This window comes from Nothobranchius furzeri, chromosome 15, assembly GCF_043380555.1.
Source record: "Nothobranchius furzeri strain GRZ-AD chromosome 15, NfurGRZ-RIMD1, whole genome shotgun sequence".
Taxonomy (NCBI): Eukaryota; Metazoa; Chordata; class Actinopteri; order Cyprinodontiformes; family Nothobranchiidae; genus Nothobranchius; species Nothobranchius furzeri.
Window position 1 is genome coordinate 52,850,590 of NC_091755.1, and position 16,895 is coordinate 52,867,484.

At 44.9% G+C, this 16,895-nt stretch overlaps 1 protein-coding gene and 1 long non-coding RNA gene across 13 annotated transcripts in view; one reads left to right on the plus strand and one right to left on the minus strand.

The window, feature by feature from the left end:
- Positions 1-16,895, plus strand: part of agrn (agrin) — a 391,168-nt gene that overhangs the window by 318,694 nt on the left and 55,579 nt on the right. For 10 of the 12 annotated variants that reach the window (XM_054746151.2, XM_054746154.2, XM_054746152.2 and 7 more), the window contains 6 exons: positions 1,405-1,524; positions 4,169-4,333; positions 5,422-5,565; positions 6,888-7,012; positions 7,121-7,226; positions 15,976-16,401. In XM_054746151.2, the coding sequence (XP_054602126.2) occupies positions 1,405-1,524; positions 4,169-4,333; positions 5,422-5,565; positions 6,888-7,012; positions 7,121-7,226; positions 15,976-16,401 (1,086 nt within the window). The remainder of the gene's footprint in view (positions 1-1,404; positions 1,525-4,168; positions 4,334-5,421; positions 5,566-6,887; positions 7,013-7,120; positions 7,227-15,975; positions 16,402-16,895) is intronic. The other 2 variants (XM_054746157.2, XM_054746158.2) reach the window with 2 other exon arrangements.
- On the minus strand, positions 7,189-8,233 carry LOC129164793 (uncharacterized). Its single transcript, XR_008564304.1, has 3 exons — positions 8,143-8,233; positions 7,701-7,797; positions 7,189-7,276 (listed from the first exon to the last, which is right to left on the minus strand). It is a non-coding gene; the product is annotated as an uncharacterized lncRNA (long non-coding RNA).

Below are 16,895 nucleotides of genomic sequence, written 5' to 3' on the forward strand. Positions count from 1 at the left end.
GAGCCCTCTATGGGTACCAGACCTCTGTGCTCCCCTCTTCCATTGGCTAATGGCAGGATTCAGATCTTTGGGATTTTCCCTGCCCTCTTCATTAGCTGCGTGAAGGGAAACGCCGTTTTGACCTTACATTTAAAAAACTTGACCTAATTGATGTTTTTCAAGTCTTGGGACGAGTTTAAACGCTGCCATCAATCATCCGCTCATTTATGGGCTTTAATGGTTGCTGCCAAGTCCAGTCTGGGTCCAGAAATTTGTTTTGAAAAATAAACCCTGTTTATTGGTTTATTGGAGAGGCAAGTATGTGCTGGGTATGCAAAAGACTATCGTTGCAAAGGAAAAGAAATATGAAGGTAATAATGCCGCGCGTCACAGTGAGCTGCATTGTGCCAGACAATATCTACTGAAGGGGAAAAAACCCTCCAAGGGTGGAAGAACATATGAAATTAAAAGTTCTCCTTGTCCTAATAGGCTCAGTAAAGATAGCCGAATGCAGCGTTGGAAAGTGGCAAGTTAAATGAACTGTGTCCAAAGCCCATCTCTGGAGTGGGAAAGCGCTGGAAAAAGAGCGAGCCGAGTCATCACCATTAGGCTGAGGCTCATATCCACGCCAGTAATGGTGTGATTTATGGCCTCTGTATCTCCAGCCTCCAAACTCCAAATTAACAACATAAGAGAGGGAGATGGGGGGAGGAATAGAGAGAGGAGCAGAGATTTCTCCTCCTTCTTATCTAAAACTTTACTTTTCACCCAAAAGCTTGGAGAAAATTGGAGCCATGAGCTCTCCGTCCTGGCCATTAAGCCACCCCATTGTGAGTTTTGTTGCTCCTGTCCACTTCCTGGAGATGCTCCAGCTGTTGGAACACATCTGTTTTAATGCCGTTGAGCGTAGCTCTGTCACACCAGCATGGCGGCTGGTGCATCTTTAGACAAAAAGAGCCCTCCGCATGCAGGCAGGAGCTGCTCGACACATTCCCTTCACACAAAGCTGTTTGGGTTTTCTCTTCTGCTTTGTTTCCGTCAGCAGATGCTTCTGAGGTGGCAGCGCTACCCCACAACATTAGACAAGAACAAATGAAGAGAACATGCCTAGTAGTGGGTGGTAAATGTCAGCTGCAGAGCTATTGTTTGTTTTCACTGGAGGTAATAGCATCATTTTCCCCCTGATTCTGAGCCATTATGGGGAAAGTAACAAATAAATTGTTATCTTGAGTCCGGCTGCCAGCCTCTCCACCTCTGCCCCTCGAGCCAATCTTATTGTTGGCAAAAAGTTCCATGTCGCTCAGCGGTTGCGTTGTCTAATGCCCGCCACTGGACGCCGCCCACTAGTAATCACTCCCGTGCTCTCCTTTCTCCTCTTTGTGCCATCTTCTGTCTCCCCTCCCTTTTTTGTTCCTGCCTCATCAGCGAGTCCAATGGTAGCTCCGACCGAGCTGACGTCCGCCCAGCACTGCGGCCTGTCGCTGTACGGCTGCTGCTCCGACAACACGACGGCCGCTTTAGGAGTCGAACAGGCCGGATGTCCCAGTGAGTTTCACCCCTTTGTCTGCAGTTCGTCCTGAATTTCTCCTGTGAGCTCAAAAAACATTTTCCAGATACTATCAGGCTGCCGCAGCTTATTATAGAGGTTGTAACTAAAAGTTGCAGAGCGGCAAACGTTTTCATCCTAATCCGAGGAGTAATTATGATAATGCTGAAATCTCTGCATCTGATGATTTTAGCTAATGATAGCGCACAGATGGAGGAGGAAGCCTTGTATCAAACGGTAAGCCCGGTGATCCTGTATGGATAGAGAAAGTAAAGATTTGGAAATAAACAGATTTTTTCCAAATCGAAAACCTGACTAGACACGCTTAAAGCCCAGGGGCCTCATTTATCAGGCTTGCTTACGCACAAAACGGGGTCGGAAAACTGCGTTAGCAAATTTCCACGCAAACTTTGGGATTTATGAAAGAAAACTTTGCGGAAAAAGGTGCGCAACTTTAAGTTGTCTAAGGATCTGGCTTACGCACATGTTGGACATGGAGAGCACCTGCAGTGCTGCTGCTGAGAATCCTGCAGCAGCATCCTTGTACCGCTTTGTGCGCACACAGAACAAGCCACCCCGCACTCGCTCATGCACGCAGACACACACACACACACACATACCCTGAAGCGCAGAACACGGAATGCTGAATATCAGCAGGGGGGCAGATTGAGACAGAATGTCATGCGTCTGTGACAGTGTGCGTCCTGTCACTGTGACCCGATTGATCATGCGCCCTGGCTAATTGGCAAAGGGAGATCTCCGTTTTGCTGACTGGTTAGCGCGCGTGACTCTCACCTGGGAGTCTGGGGATCGAATCCTGATCAGACCGTTGTTTTATATCCGCCACAGATCTCTCTGAAGAACTAAACATTGACGGCTTCAGCAACGCTGTCTCACGCCGTGGATTTTCTCTTATTTGTTTTGCAAAAGCACTTCCTTTCATTTCTCCGCCTCACCCACAAGTACCTCAACTTCTGCTTGTGAAATAGCGCTTCCTTGATCTGCAGTCAGGATCGAAATGCTGCAACAAGCCGGCTTATGTATATGCATGAGATCCGCAAGGCACTTTGCATTGACCATTTATGGCAGTAAGTGGGCGTGGTGAGGGCAGGGTGTGACTAAAAAGCAGCTGAGAACCTTTCTCGTTAGTCTCTGATTTATGAAGCGGAGATTGTGTGCAGCTGTGCGTACTCCATGTTTGATAGATCACAAACCTGCTTGGCGTAAGTAAAATTTTTTGCTGAGCTTAAATTCGGTTTTAGTAAGGATTCTACGCAATGTTTGATAAATGAGACCCCAGCTCACTGAGAAACCAGTTTGTACTTGTTATTTTTTAAATATGATCATTCACTCTGAGTTTTTCAGGCAGGATAAACATGCCCATTTTCTTCCACCCATGTTTCCTGCATTAGTCGCCGATTGAAAATAGACGAGGAAACTCTCGGATTAGAAACGTCCGACAATTCTACGTCATAATGTAAAATTAGCCTTCATGGACTCACCCATCTTGTGACAAGGAAGGCTGTTGCTGATTTAGCATCCAGGAGAGAGCAGAGCGCGCCTCGGCAAGTAGAAGCTAGCCATTAGCATTAGCTACTCCACCACACAGCAGAACTCCTTCGGGCTTGTTTCATTTGTGGAGATAAGACATCAATGCTGCAGAGCAAACTGAGTCAGTGGTAGAGTTGTGTTGCTGTTTGCCAATCAGTGGGGAGATTTCTGAATATCAGGCCCAAGTATGTTTTTGTGTACTTGTCAAGTACCTCAGAAAGTCCGTTATACAGAGTACTGGAGGACGAGGATCCGTACAGGTTAAAAAAACGGCCTGAATTATTTTTAAAAAAGTCTAGTTTTTCCCTTAAGTAACAATATTATATTTGTAAAATATTTGGTCCACTTTTTATGAAAATGTATACAATACCAGCATTCCCTGCTGGTAACTGAAGTAAAACTTAAATATCTCATCAAAACAGAGCTCTTTAAGGCAACACTGCTTTTATTTTGATAGTGGATCAGCTAGTTAACATTTTGAGCATCGTGAAGGGAAACAAAAACACAACCAATTTTACAGGTTATCCAAAAATCACACAGAAACCTTTACATTTGTTTATTTAGATGTACTTATTTGTATTTTTGATATAAAAGCAGCTATGAGCTTTGTTTTCTGCCTTCTACTGTTTGAGTGTAACGGTTTGCAACACAATGCATTATGGGATGCCCTGCTGGCCCAAGCACTTGAAGGATGCATCGGTGCATCTTTGATAAAATGGGCAACGGTTCGATGTTCACAAGTACGTGAGTAGACAAGTTCAGAGGAGTACGCTTATTGAGAAACAGCACAGGAAGTAAAACTAAGTCCTACGTCTTCTTCTCCCTTCTGCTATTGCTAACTTCTACTTCCTGAAACAGGAGCGCCAGAGATTTTTTCTCACAGAAATCGACTCACAAGGCTTTCGTTTCTTCTGAAGACCATTGCAAATGTGTTGAAAAAATGAGTGAACTTGGTCTTTAAATCCTTTATGTGGACTAGAGCGTACAAAACCTTTGATCTTTGCACAAATCTTAAATACAAACTTGCATTCGAGCCGTTTTGTTGCACGATGAGTCTCGATGACGTCCGTGTTGCTGTTTTCTGCTCCTCAGGTGTCTGTCAGTGTAACGTCCACGGCTCCTACAAGGGTACCTGCGAGCCGACCACTGGGCAGTGCTCCTGTAAGCCCGGTGTTGGGGGACAGAAGTGTGACCGCTGTGAACCGGGCTTCTGGAACTTCCGTGCCATTGTGACTGAAAACATGAGCGGCTGCACGCGTAAGGAGTCCTTTAGACCGTTCAGAACACCTCACAGTTTGTATAAAACATCTTTTATCCATTCGTTTCCTTTTTATACGGTGTTTCAACACAGAAAAGGCATTATTCCCTCACGTATTTAGAGCCAAACGCTGTACTTCATAGAGAAACATCATGTCTGCATCAGAAAAATATCAAGGAAATACAACGAAAGTCCTGCTAAATTACTTTTTATCTCTTCGACGAGGCAAGCACATTTCCCCTTGATGACACAACCAAACAAAAATAAAAGAATGGATCTCCGTAATCCTCGGTAAACACAACAAACTGGCTTAAGACATCTTAAAGTGAAAGAATAGATTTCTACAGATGCGGACAATTGTGGACGGATACTTTTCTCCCTCGATTTATCCCAGCGGCTCTGTATCGATCACATTAGACTTATTAATCACTGTAGACAAGAGGGGTAATTTGTTAGGAGCATTTTTACCGATTGATTTCCTTCTGTGTCTCTTTCTTCTGTCAAAACAGAATTGAATGAACTGTTCTCATTAGTATTCGGGTAAAGTGTGGGGTCAGGACCCCTCGTTTGTCTTGGTGTAATGCGATCTGCTGGCCAGCTTGCTTCCCGCCGCTAAGGTATCGCAGGGCAGGCGCTTCCAAAGGCAGAGAGCGGTTTCAGTCAGCGGCAGGAAGCCTGCAGGTGTCTCACCTGTGGCCTGACCTTAACACGGTTTACCCAAAGCAAGCAGGCAGCTCGCAGAACACCAATTCCATTTTCAGCAGGAGAAGAGACACGAGAGCAAAACGCATCATTGTTCTAAGAACACGATGGGCCTGATGTCCTTCCCCGAGGTTGTTTTTTAAAAGGTTTCGGTTACAAACCCGCTCTCCTCCTCCTCCTTTCTCTCCCCCCTGTGGCCCCCGAAGCTAGCTGACCTGTTCCCAACCCCTCACTTTGCGACAAAGATGTATCTTCAGAGAGGTGTGCAGGCTAAAGGTGCTCCAAACACACTTAGCTCAATTCAAGCCCAACTATTTGTCTTTCTGATGTTGTCTTTAATCAACCAGGTCTTTTTGTTTTAACTGATCGTTTCTTTTCGTTGCAGCGTGCAGCTGCGATCCCATCGGTTCGGTCCGGGATGATTGCGAGCAGATGTCGGGCCTGTGCTCCTGCAAGACGGGAGTGAAGGGCTTGAAGTGCAACGTGTGCCCAGATGGAAGCAAGATGGGCATGAACGGCTGCGACAACGGTACTGAGAGAGGGAGAGAGAGAGAGTCTCGAGGCCGTTTAGTGAACACACACGTTTCCCTCGCTGCTCCTCTCGATCATGCTTAAGAGGGGTTTGTTCACTTATCTGATTAGTGGATAAGCCTTATGGCAGCCAGCTTTTCCTCAACTGTTCTTCACATCCATCAGGTTTATTGACAAAGAAGGAAGTGGCTGCAGGATGGCTTATCAATAGTGATTAGGAAAGTAGTCTAATTTACTAAAGGGCTGTTGGTGATGCAATGCCCATTGATGTTTTCATTTCTCTACACCATGCTGGATGATTTACAGTACCTACATCTATACGTTTAGATCTGTGTGTGTGTGTGTACACACTATTGATTGCTTTGATTAATAATGTAAACCGCCCCAGCGATTGCTCAAACTCAAAACCAGTTGAAGGAAAGGTTAGTTCCTGCTGTGGGGGCTCGCAGCCCCTTGATTAAGATTCACCATCTGACATCGACTGGAAGTCAAATGCTTAATGATGCCAGCAGTCCCGGCATAGTAGTGAGGCAGTCCGCCGCACACACACACACACACACACACACACACACACACACACACACACACACACACACACACGCACACACACAGATGAAAAGGCACATTCTCACAGGGTGCAGCATATAAAAGTAGGTGCTAAGTAGGGGGTGTACTTTGAGTCTCTGTGGAGCTGCAACCTGATGATCCAGCTGGAACCGCTTCAACAAAACGACGAAAAAGTAAAACTGAGGAATCCAGAATGCACACTTGAGCAAGACCAAATAAATAATGCAGGTCTGCTGTAGTCGGAGGGCTGTAGAAATTGTTGTGCTTTATGAAATTTATAGCAACAGTAAGACATCAACAAATACTTTTGAAAGCATCATTTGGTTTTCAAGCCACTAAATTCAGTTTTTGGTAGCAAACAAGTTTAGAAATCACAAAAATCACCGAAACACCTGGGTCTGAAATGTGTGGATTGCATTTGTGGGACAGAGACAACATTTTCTGTTGAAGTCATATCAGTTAAACGCAATGGCCACAGTACGACTGATCATGTATTTAGTGATTATAAATACCATAAAATTACATTTTAATAATTTTCTAACATTTTCTGTATAAATGTTATAAAATATTCAGCTTTTAGTCCTATTCTCTCCAATCACTACAGTAGGTATTTATAACTTTTATAATGAAATAACTTGAGTATTATTCATATACATCAGTGTACTTTACAGTTTTTTCATAGACAAAACCATAACCTGGTTTGTGACGAGAGCGAACAGAATGAGCATGAACCCAAACCCGTTTCCTCCACAGGACCCGGAGCCCCAAAGTCATGCAAAGAGTTGGTTTGCAGCTTTGGAGCAACTTGCATTGAGGTGAACGGCCAAGCCCACTGTGAGTGCCCGCCAACTGACTGCGATCTGAAAAACAAAACTAAGGTGGGTTTTAAAGTTTGCAAAAGTAAGCAGTATGACCTCTTGTGAGCCTCGGGGGGGTTAACATGTGTTACCCTCTCCCATCCCTCCATCTCTGTCACCATGGAGCAGGTGTGTGGCTCGGATGGGGTGACCTATGCCGACCAGTGCCAGCTGAGGACCATAGCCTGCAGGCAGGACGAGGACATTACGGTGCAACACTTTGGACAGTGCACAGGTGAGCCTTGTTAATACCTCCATACATCACTCAGCGACTGTCAGCAGCTCCTGGTCAGCCGTGCATCAGAAAAAGAAAACCATTCAGTTACTGTGCAATCTGGATCTTTGAAAATCCAAGTAGAGTACAATAAATGTTGCATGGATGTAGAAAGGGGGTGTGTATTGACACTGATCTGACGATACAAAATAGATGATATTTAGGATTTTTAAGGCAGAATAAACAGAATTATCTCAGGTGCATCTAAGCTGCCAATCAAATGAATGTCAACGGTTTAAACTTGTATGTGTGTGCCTACATTCATAGCTACGACTGTAAGTTGACAAGTTAACCTAACTCTCTGATAACATTGTTAGCATTTCTTCAACACTGTGCTAACGTTGGCTAGTAAAGAGCTAGCATGTATCACCATTTAGCAAGCCAAAGCAGAAGTTTGTTAACTCAGCTTCATAATGAATGTGGATGGACCCATACCATTTCAAATATTTGTCTTTATTTGAATGTGGCATCTTAAATACGGCCTGGATTCTCCTGTTGACCGATAATCGTTGGTAGGTCCTGCAACCATTGCCTAAAAAAATGCAATAGAGAATGGAAACATCACTGAAGAAGAAGAAGAAATCATTTTTATAGCGCCTGTCAAGATAAAAATCACGAGGCGCTTCACAAAAACAAAAAATGTAAAAACAAAAAAGCATTTAGAAAATGTTAATATATTTAAAATGAGCAAAATTGGACAATTGTGATTTAAAAAATGTTAAGAAGGAGAGAGAGTGAACAGGAAAGAGTGAAATCAGTGGATCCTGAGGAAGGTGGAATAGGTGGGGAGAGCTGTCACAAACAGATCTCAGAAGACCCGTGAAGATACCAACACAGTAAAAATATATAAAAAATATTTTATTGTAAGCGGAGTTACCAGGAGGGCGAGGCTGGAGACAGAGTCGGTAGGCAGGCTAAGGTCAAAAAGGCAGGCAGAATACAAGGCAGGGGTCAGGCAGGGTGAACTTCACTGGCAGGGCTGTAATAATCTGGCAGAGACTGGATAGCTGGATGGTTCTTATATAGCAGGGGAAGCAGGTGTGTGAGATGAGCAGAGGAGTCAGGAGCAGGTGAAGTGGATGAAGCTGATGACAGGAACAGGTGAGAAGAATGGAGTTGATTGTGGTTGCCAGGGAAACAGGGCTTGTCAGGAGCTTGGTGAAGGGACCAGGTGAGCTGAATGAAGGTTGAATGAGGAGGCAGAGGAGGGTGAAGGATGGGAGTCATGACAAGAGCAGAATAAAGAGAGAGTGGTGAAGAAGGTCATACAAAAGCCAGCTTGAACAAGTGAGTCTTCAGCTGCTTTTTAAAGGAGACCACTGAGTCCACTGATCTCAGGCTCAGGGGGAGAGAGTTCCAGAGTCTGGGGGCCACAGCAGCAAATGATCTGTCACCTTTGGTCTTTAGGCTGGTGCTGCACAACCAGTAGGCTTTGATCACTGGACCTCAGGGACCTGCTGGGGGTGTAGGGACTAAGAAGATCACCAATGTAAGATGGTGCTTGTCCATGTAAGGCCCTATAGACCAGAACCAGGATCTTGAAGTGAACCCTGAAGTTGACTGGCAGCCAGTGAAGCTGGAGGAGAAGCGGGGTGATGTGGGTGTGTTTGGAGGACTTGGTCAGAAGCCGAGCACAGGCATTCTGAACCACCTGTAGACGGTTCAGGGAGGTTCTGCTCAGACACGTGAAAAGAGAGTTACAGTAGTCTAAGCGTGAGGAGATGAAGGTGTGGAGAACTGTCTCAAGTTCAGAGCGGGACAGAATGGGACTCAGCTTAGCAACGTTCCTGAGATGGAAGAGGGAAGAGCGAACAAGAGAACTGACATGAGAATCCAGGGTGAGAGCTGGGTCAAAGGTCACGCCAAGATTCCTGACAGGAGGTTTGGTGTGAGAATGCAATTTGGGAGTGATTAAGCTGGCTAAAAGGTTTGGAAGCATCAGAATGGGGATACGAGGAATAAACCCTATTGAACAACTTAGGCCAGAGCACGACACATCTAGAGTATTTTTTATTTAATTTTTTGTCCTGTCTGCCTGTGAAGCTATCAGAATTCATGTCTGAAATGCCGAAGACGAGCCTTACAGTTTTTCTCTCGCAGGTGGAGCGTTGTAGTGTCCCCTCCTCCTCTCTAAACATGTCTAGAGTTAAGACGATAGGAAGGCGGTAAAAACGGCTGCCACCTAGCAGCCGGAGTTTGAATTACACCACAGGAAAGACATGCAACAAATGTGTGTGTGTGTGTGTGTGTGTGTGTGTGTGTGTGTGTGTGTGTGTGTGTGTGTGTGTGTGTGTGTGTGTGTGTGTGTAAATTCTCAATAAAAAGCGATACACTACTTTTAAATCTCGAGTCGTTATCATAGCGAATAGCATAGAGGAAAACATAAAAAGCATAAAAAATGTAAAACTGTTGTACAATTAAAAAAATTATATAGAAGAAAACTTTTGGAAAATTACTAATTTGCTAATGAATTATGATAGACATTAAGGACTTGGTAAAGCAATTAAAGTCAATTTTGTGTCTCATTTTGATTTTGGATTTTATTTAAGATGTACAAGTATAAGTGTTTATATGATTTCTTGCTAATGTGAAAATGCTAATTTTGCTTATTGATTTTGTTTGTGATGTACGTGTAGAGATGTTTATTAGGACTGTGGAAATGGAAAGATGTTGAGGGAGACGGAGAAATGAAAAGCCTCGAGCTTTTCCCTATTCCGCTTTAAGGACCAAATCCTCTAAATTCAGACATTTTTATTTTGTATTTGATTTTAATTTGTTTGAATGGTCTGAAGTGAAAAAATAAAAATAAAACAAAATAAACATAAATAAATAATAAATAAATAAATACATGTACTTTTTCTGAGTATCGATATTTTTTTACATGCTTAGGCAGATCCATTCTAGCTAAGATTTGCTATGTAAAGAAACCCCGCCTCTTTACTAAGTTGTGAAAAAGAAACGTGGCAGAAGAGGGTTGTAATGTGTGTGGGTATCTCTTGGTCATTTCAATACCAAATAATGAAAACTGACATCTGAGCTTTTTAGTGCTATGAGATACAGGCAGCGGCGGTTCCTCCCTGCTTATTTAGCCCCTCTGTCGGGATTTGGCTTCGTCTTTAAACCCTCCCGATGGGAAATGTGTCAGTCCCTCTGCAGCTCTCTCCTGCCAGGATCACAGTGTTGCTGGAACGTGGCCGCATGTGTAAAGAGGGTGTGTACGGGAGGAAAAAGGTACAGCTCCGGTCCCTCGGTCCAGATGCTGACGGGCGTTGTTTGGATCAGTGTAATGGGCGCTGGGCCACATGCCAAGGCCACAGCTCTCGTGTAGAGGGAAGGTGTTGTGCCGACAGCCAGCTTGCATCACAACAGGACTCTAGAAAAGATGCCGGTAAGCGGCGAGGGGAAGAGGAACGCCAGCTGTGAGGTTGTGGCCATGAGTGACTGCCAGGTGGCTAACATTTTGTGGGTGGAATAATGTTCATTCACCTTATCACTGACTGGGCACAGATCAAGTGACCAAGAACTGAGAGATGAGTTTCCATCTTCTAAATCTGTCACAAATGAGGACACATCCACCGGAGGTCAGGCTGCCAACGTGGCCTCGGAGACGTTGCTGTTTTTGGGCACACGGATAAAAAAATGAATAGAAATATGCTCATTGAGAGACAGACAAGGCTTTGATAAGTCCCAGAACATCTGGTAATTACACATTCAGTGCCGTGGGTGGGTTTCAAGCAAAAGGAGCCAAAATCCAGGCTGGTTTCAGATCCCTCTGTTGCCTGGCAATAGAGATGTGGGTTGTGTATAATCTCTCACCTAGCATTGCTGCACACGGAAGGCATGAAGACGCCTTCCAGCGGACTTTTTCTCTATCAACCCCTCGTGAGGGGAACAGTCAGGCGAGCACCCGGGCTCACCGGCGGCCGCAACAGATCTTTTAATTTCTTCTCCCGGATGCGGTCGCACCACGGGCTGCCACTGCTGTCAGCTCGGGGGTCTGATCTCAAGCTCATTTCACGTGTGGCTGGGTGCGAATTAGCATTTGCTCTGCCTCCACCCCTCACCACGCCACAGCTTTGCCTGCTTTCCCACCCGCTGTTTACACGCACGGCTTCCAGACGCCCGGCCTCGGCGCCGTTGCATGCTAATGCTCAACAAGCTGCTTGGTGGTTTAACAGCAGAGCTATGCCAAAAGGCTGTATAAGTGAGCGAATATTGATTTTCTTCCACATTGTAGGTCTGTTGAAACTGCAAAGGTTGGGATTGGGGGGACAAAGCGTTACCACAACTTGGTGATTTTTTTTTTCTTTGACCAGAAGTGACAGCAAACTGTGGAGTAACCTAGTCTGGTTGGGTAAACGGACGGGGAGGGGGTCTTGTTTGTGTCTCCTCAAAAGATGAAGACCCGGCTGAAAAATTCAACAAAAAGTCAACAAGCATGAAAGGGTTATTAGTGGTGAATTCTGTTACTGGGAGAACATGTCCACTGGGCTGGCAGTGACCCTCCCCTCCCATATGGCGCTATCACCTGTAGGTTTGTGGCAAATTGGCAGCGATAGGCGGCATATGTCACATGCAGCCCGCCGCTTGTGTGTTAGTCAGAGCTCTGTTGCCTTCACCATCCCCCCTTAGCACTGTGAGATGTTCTCTGATTGTTCGCGTCCTCATTTCATTTCCTCTTGACATATTTTTACCATATTGGGCAGCAGTAGCTCAGGAGAATGAGTAGGTTGCAGGTTCAATCCTGCTTACGGACAGAGAATTCTGTTGTTGTGTCCTTGGGCAAGACACTTAACCCACCTTGCCTGCTGGTAGTGGTCGGAGGCACCGGTGGCGCCTGTGCTCGGCTGCCCCGCCTCTGTCATAGCGCCCGAGGGCAGCTCTGGCTAAATAGTAGCTCATCATCCTGAGTGTGTGAATGGATGAATGATGCACTGTAGTGTGAAGCACTTTGGAGTCCTCTGACTCTGAAAGGAGCTATTCGAGTGCGGATCATTTATCATTTGCTCCCCTGCACTTTTTTAAAGGCGAGGTTCGCTTAGAAACAGTTTTTTACTTCTTTTTTAAAAAAAATAAGACCAGTTGCTCTGAGTTTCACATGCAGGCTGAATGTGAAATAGTCTTCCACTCCTATTTTCTGCACTAGCTGCAGAAAGAAAATAGACGGGGAAGCGCTCAGGTCAGAAAATGCCACTGTGAAATCAGCATTCAGGGACTCACTCATTTTGGCTTGTAACACAGAAGACTCCTGATTTCAGTGCTGCAAGGAGAATGCACAGTGCGTCCTAGCTAGTAGAAGCTAACCGTTAGCATGACTGTACAACACGTCCATGCTTGTGTCCTTTGTTGAGATAAAACATCAACGTTGCATTTTGTACCCAAGAAAGAAGCAACAACAACGACCGCAGAGTTGTTTTGCTGTTAGCCCGTCAGAGGCAAGATGTTAGCACATCATAAATATTAAAGCTACGCTAGTAAAAGTGGGTTTCAGTGATTCTTAAGGTAGAAACTTTACCAAATTTACATTAGACAGCACTCTGCAGCTCACTTAGGTTTTGCAGGACTGGTAGGTGCACTGCTGTTAGCTGTTTACTAATTGATCGGCTAGTAGTTAGCTTTTTCAGCTTTTTCAGTTTGCCACCTTTCAGCAGAAAACAATAGAAGACAAAGAAGTTTGCTTTTTTTTGTCAGTCTCATGGCAAACCCTGGAAGTAGAAGCAAGAGACAAATGTCTTTTTGAGACGCAGCAAAGACCTAAAACATTGCTGTACACTAGTTTGAGGACGCTAAAGGAGGCTGAGAAATAACAGATTGATGGTGACCTGGTGTGTTTCTCAATGTCAAGGCGCCTGACCTTGCGAGGCGATGTCTAGTGAGGCCAGGTGCCTTGCTTAAAAGGACACTGTCCTTCCGCGGCTTCCACGGTGGTCACGTAATATAACATGACACGGGAGATAACGTTATATTTTATATGTATTAGTTTCAATCTAAATATATAACGAGCCTTTTACTTTTTAAATTGTGTATGTGTTTATTAAATTAAAAATATAAGCGAGTTACTACCTGCTAGCCACCGAAGCTGCAACTACTAAGCAACTAACCAACCATAGATAACTTCTTTGGATCTAAAAAAAACATTTTAAATTAGCTGAATTACTTAACTTTTAAGCTTGAAAATTGTCCCTGAAGTAGCTGCCGGCTTCTGATCCGCCATCTTTTTGAAAATACTGCGGTGTATTGTGGGTAATTTTTGACCAAGGCTAGGCTACAAGACACCTCCCCTGTATCCTTGCACAGCTAGCTAAACGGCCAACAAACGGAGAACACCCTTCGGTAGAACATGAACATTGGAACACTTCTTGGCGGCTCCTGATGACGTATCTCCTAGGCAACCGGGGCGGGGCCAAGACATCGAGGCAAGGTTCCTTGGTATTGAGAAACACTTCTGGCTTTGTTTCTTCTAGACTTGGAAGTAGTACTTTTTGTTCAGCAGTGTAGATCTTTTTACTTCGTGGCTTACTTGGTGCCAGTTGGCTCATGTTAATGTTAGCTTGTTGTTAGCACTTGCTAGAGCAGGCTGCTGCAGTGTTGCTCATGACTGTTGTAATTACACTTTAAACCAGTAGGGCGGAGGGGCAGGAAACACTCCTCTGACTAACTTCTACTTCATTAAACAGGACCGTCAGAGATGTTTTTCCTGTGAAAACGACTCATAAGGCGTTCATTAATACTAGAGGCTAGGGCAGGGCAATCAATCGAAAATTTATCGTTATTTCTGACTCATCGAGATAATTTTTCCCATGTCAATAAATTAGATAATAAAAAAAATGAAAAGATGTGTGTAGGTTGGCAACGTTCATGTCCCTTTAAGAAGTTGTACCACCTTGAGTCACATAAACATCTGATTTAACGTAATACATGAGACAGCCCCATCTAGTGGACAACTTTTGTTTCTGCGCATACGTGTAGTTATCGTCCATTTATCGTAATCGAGGTGAAATCCTCAATACATTGTGATATTGATTTTAGGCCGCATTGCCCAGCGCTACTAGAGACCACAACAAACGTATTGAAATAATGAGCGTGTGACTCGGTTAATCTCTCTCTTTAAAACATTTTTCCCTGTCATCCCTTCTTGTTTCCTACGTGGGTTTTCTTGTCATTCCCCTTATCGCCTGTATCCAGCCCCCTCCTCCTCCTCACAGAGGGCGGCTGACACCACAAACAATCTTAATAACCACCTTTCAACCACACTGGCTGAATCAGGCTGAGAAGACAATCCGTTTTGGCCTGTTTTTACCCCGTAACATTACTCTCAGTTGTTCTCAGAGGAAATGAAGGTTAAAAACAGGAAGTGGACTGTTATATCTGATTAAAGGAAGCATCGTGCTGGAGGTTCGTCTCTGTTATTTCAAACATGTTTATCTTTCTTTATCTCATATCAGAGTTTGCTTTCCCAGATATGCGCGCACAACCAATCACACTTTCCAGAGAGTGAGCTTCTTGACGCTCAGCTTAGCGCCTGACTGACAGGTGTGGCCAAGAGGAAAGGCAGTCCACGCCACCGTTCTTGGTGATAGCATCACAGCTCTTTGAACTCCGCCAAACATCTCTCCGTACACAAAAAGAAAGACACCGCCTAGCTTAAGGTGTCTCTGAGGGATTCTCCTGTCTCCGTAGCGATTGCATTTCACACCTCGATAAATAATTTCCAGTAAAGTCAGTGATTATAGAGATGTAATTAAGTCTTACACAAACTAGTGTTTGGCGAATCCTAATGAGGTGCAACTCTGTTTTTTTCTGTCCTCGTCTCTATTTCTGCCTCTCCGTAAGACACATCTATTCTCGTGGGATGAAAGAAAAGGGAAAACAACAATGTTGTCACTCCTTTCTTGACTAAATCTGAAGCACTCACTTAGCGTCTCTCCAACAGCTCGCTCGTCGCCCTCAGGAGTTTTTGTCCTATTTATCGTTCTTTCATTGCAGACAGTTTGTCCTTTTACACCAAAGCTTTTTGCATTGGTAATGATGGTCTCTTTACACAGAGGCTCCTCTCCTCTTCTCATTTGGAGTTGTATTTTTTCAGCTCTGTCTTGTGTGTTTGCTTGTGTGCATCTGTTGACAGCAGTGCGTTTGTGGTGGCGTTGACGGATGCTCGCACTCCTTGCAAGCAGAAGCCTGCCATCTTTGAAGGCAGAGCACAGCCGATGTTTTTTTTTTTTTTTTTTTTTTTGCCCCATTTCTATCAATCATTCATCACTGGAGGCACTGGCTTTTGGTGATTAAAGCTTTGCTTCTGCAGGGCAACATTTGAATATGGATGTGTAATTCGTAGGCACGAGTAAAGCTTGCACTAGGCTTAAAAACATGCACACGTGCGTGCAAATGCCTGCCGTACGTCTACACAAGCGCAAATGCGCTATGAGCATTGCCTAGACTCTAACTCTAGGAAAAGACTTCATCTGCAGGTAGGAAGCTCTAGCGTGTTCCATAATCATTTGTGAGTGGAAATCCTGACATGTCATGCATTTCTTTGGTTTGAATCAAAATTTACTTTATGTTTTTGTTTGAATTTAGTTTCATAAAAGCTTTGCAGATCATCAGAGAAGTTTATACTAAAATAAGGTTTTGTAGTTGAAGCAATATCAGACATTTCCATCTTTGCCCAGTCATTCATCCATTCCTTGCTTCCTCCCCTTCCCTCCACCAGAATCCATCTCTGAGCTAGCAGACCGACCCACCCCCAACCTTCCCACCGCCGCTCCCAGCTCAGCTGTCGACACTGCCATCACCGCCACCACACCTTACCCCAATAACATGGTGTGGGCCATCCCGCCTCCAATAACGGCCGAACAGCAGTTCATCGATTCGCCTCAAACCACCACCGATTTTTCCATCACCACCCACAGCCGCGTACGATCCTTCCACCGCCTTGCCACCCAGCATCAGGGGCCGCATCCCACCGCCGCTGCCAGCAACACCCCTCCACCCCGCAGCAGTCCTGTTCCCACCACCTCCGTCTCACCTGCTTTTGATGGCTCAGGCAGCGGGGAGCCAAGCGGTGACGAGCAGGCCGACGAGGAAGATGATGGCAGTGCCGTCACATCAGAGGCCAGCGGGGGAGACGAGACCGTTGGTAAATCGCTGCTCTTTCACTTCATTATCCATAAATCTTTAAGGGTAAGCTGATAGCTTTTTTTTTCTTGGTTGTATAAATAGTTGAGCCTTGAGTGACATCATAACATATTCATGCCATCATCAGTTAATTAAAAACTAAAAACAGAAATCAGGTTTCTATAATTGTATGCAAATCGATTTTGAGGAGACAAACGACTAATCCTGACAGGCAGGAAGGAGAAATCTTTGTAGAGCGACGCTGTTAGTGTCATCTCCACTTGCAAGACATGTATATCTCAATATCTGACAGGAAGGAATGTATTTCCACGGTTCGCTGTTGCTACATCACCCAGGCTTTCTTCCCTCCCATTCCACCAGCAGCTCTCAAAACAAACCCAGGCTCTGTATAATACACTCTCTGCAGGCCGGATGGATGAAACCGCTGGCCCGAGTCTGGAGATCTCCAGAGCCTGGCTTGACAGGCCAGTGTGACTGGGAGGTGGAGGTGCTTGT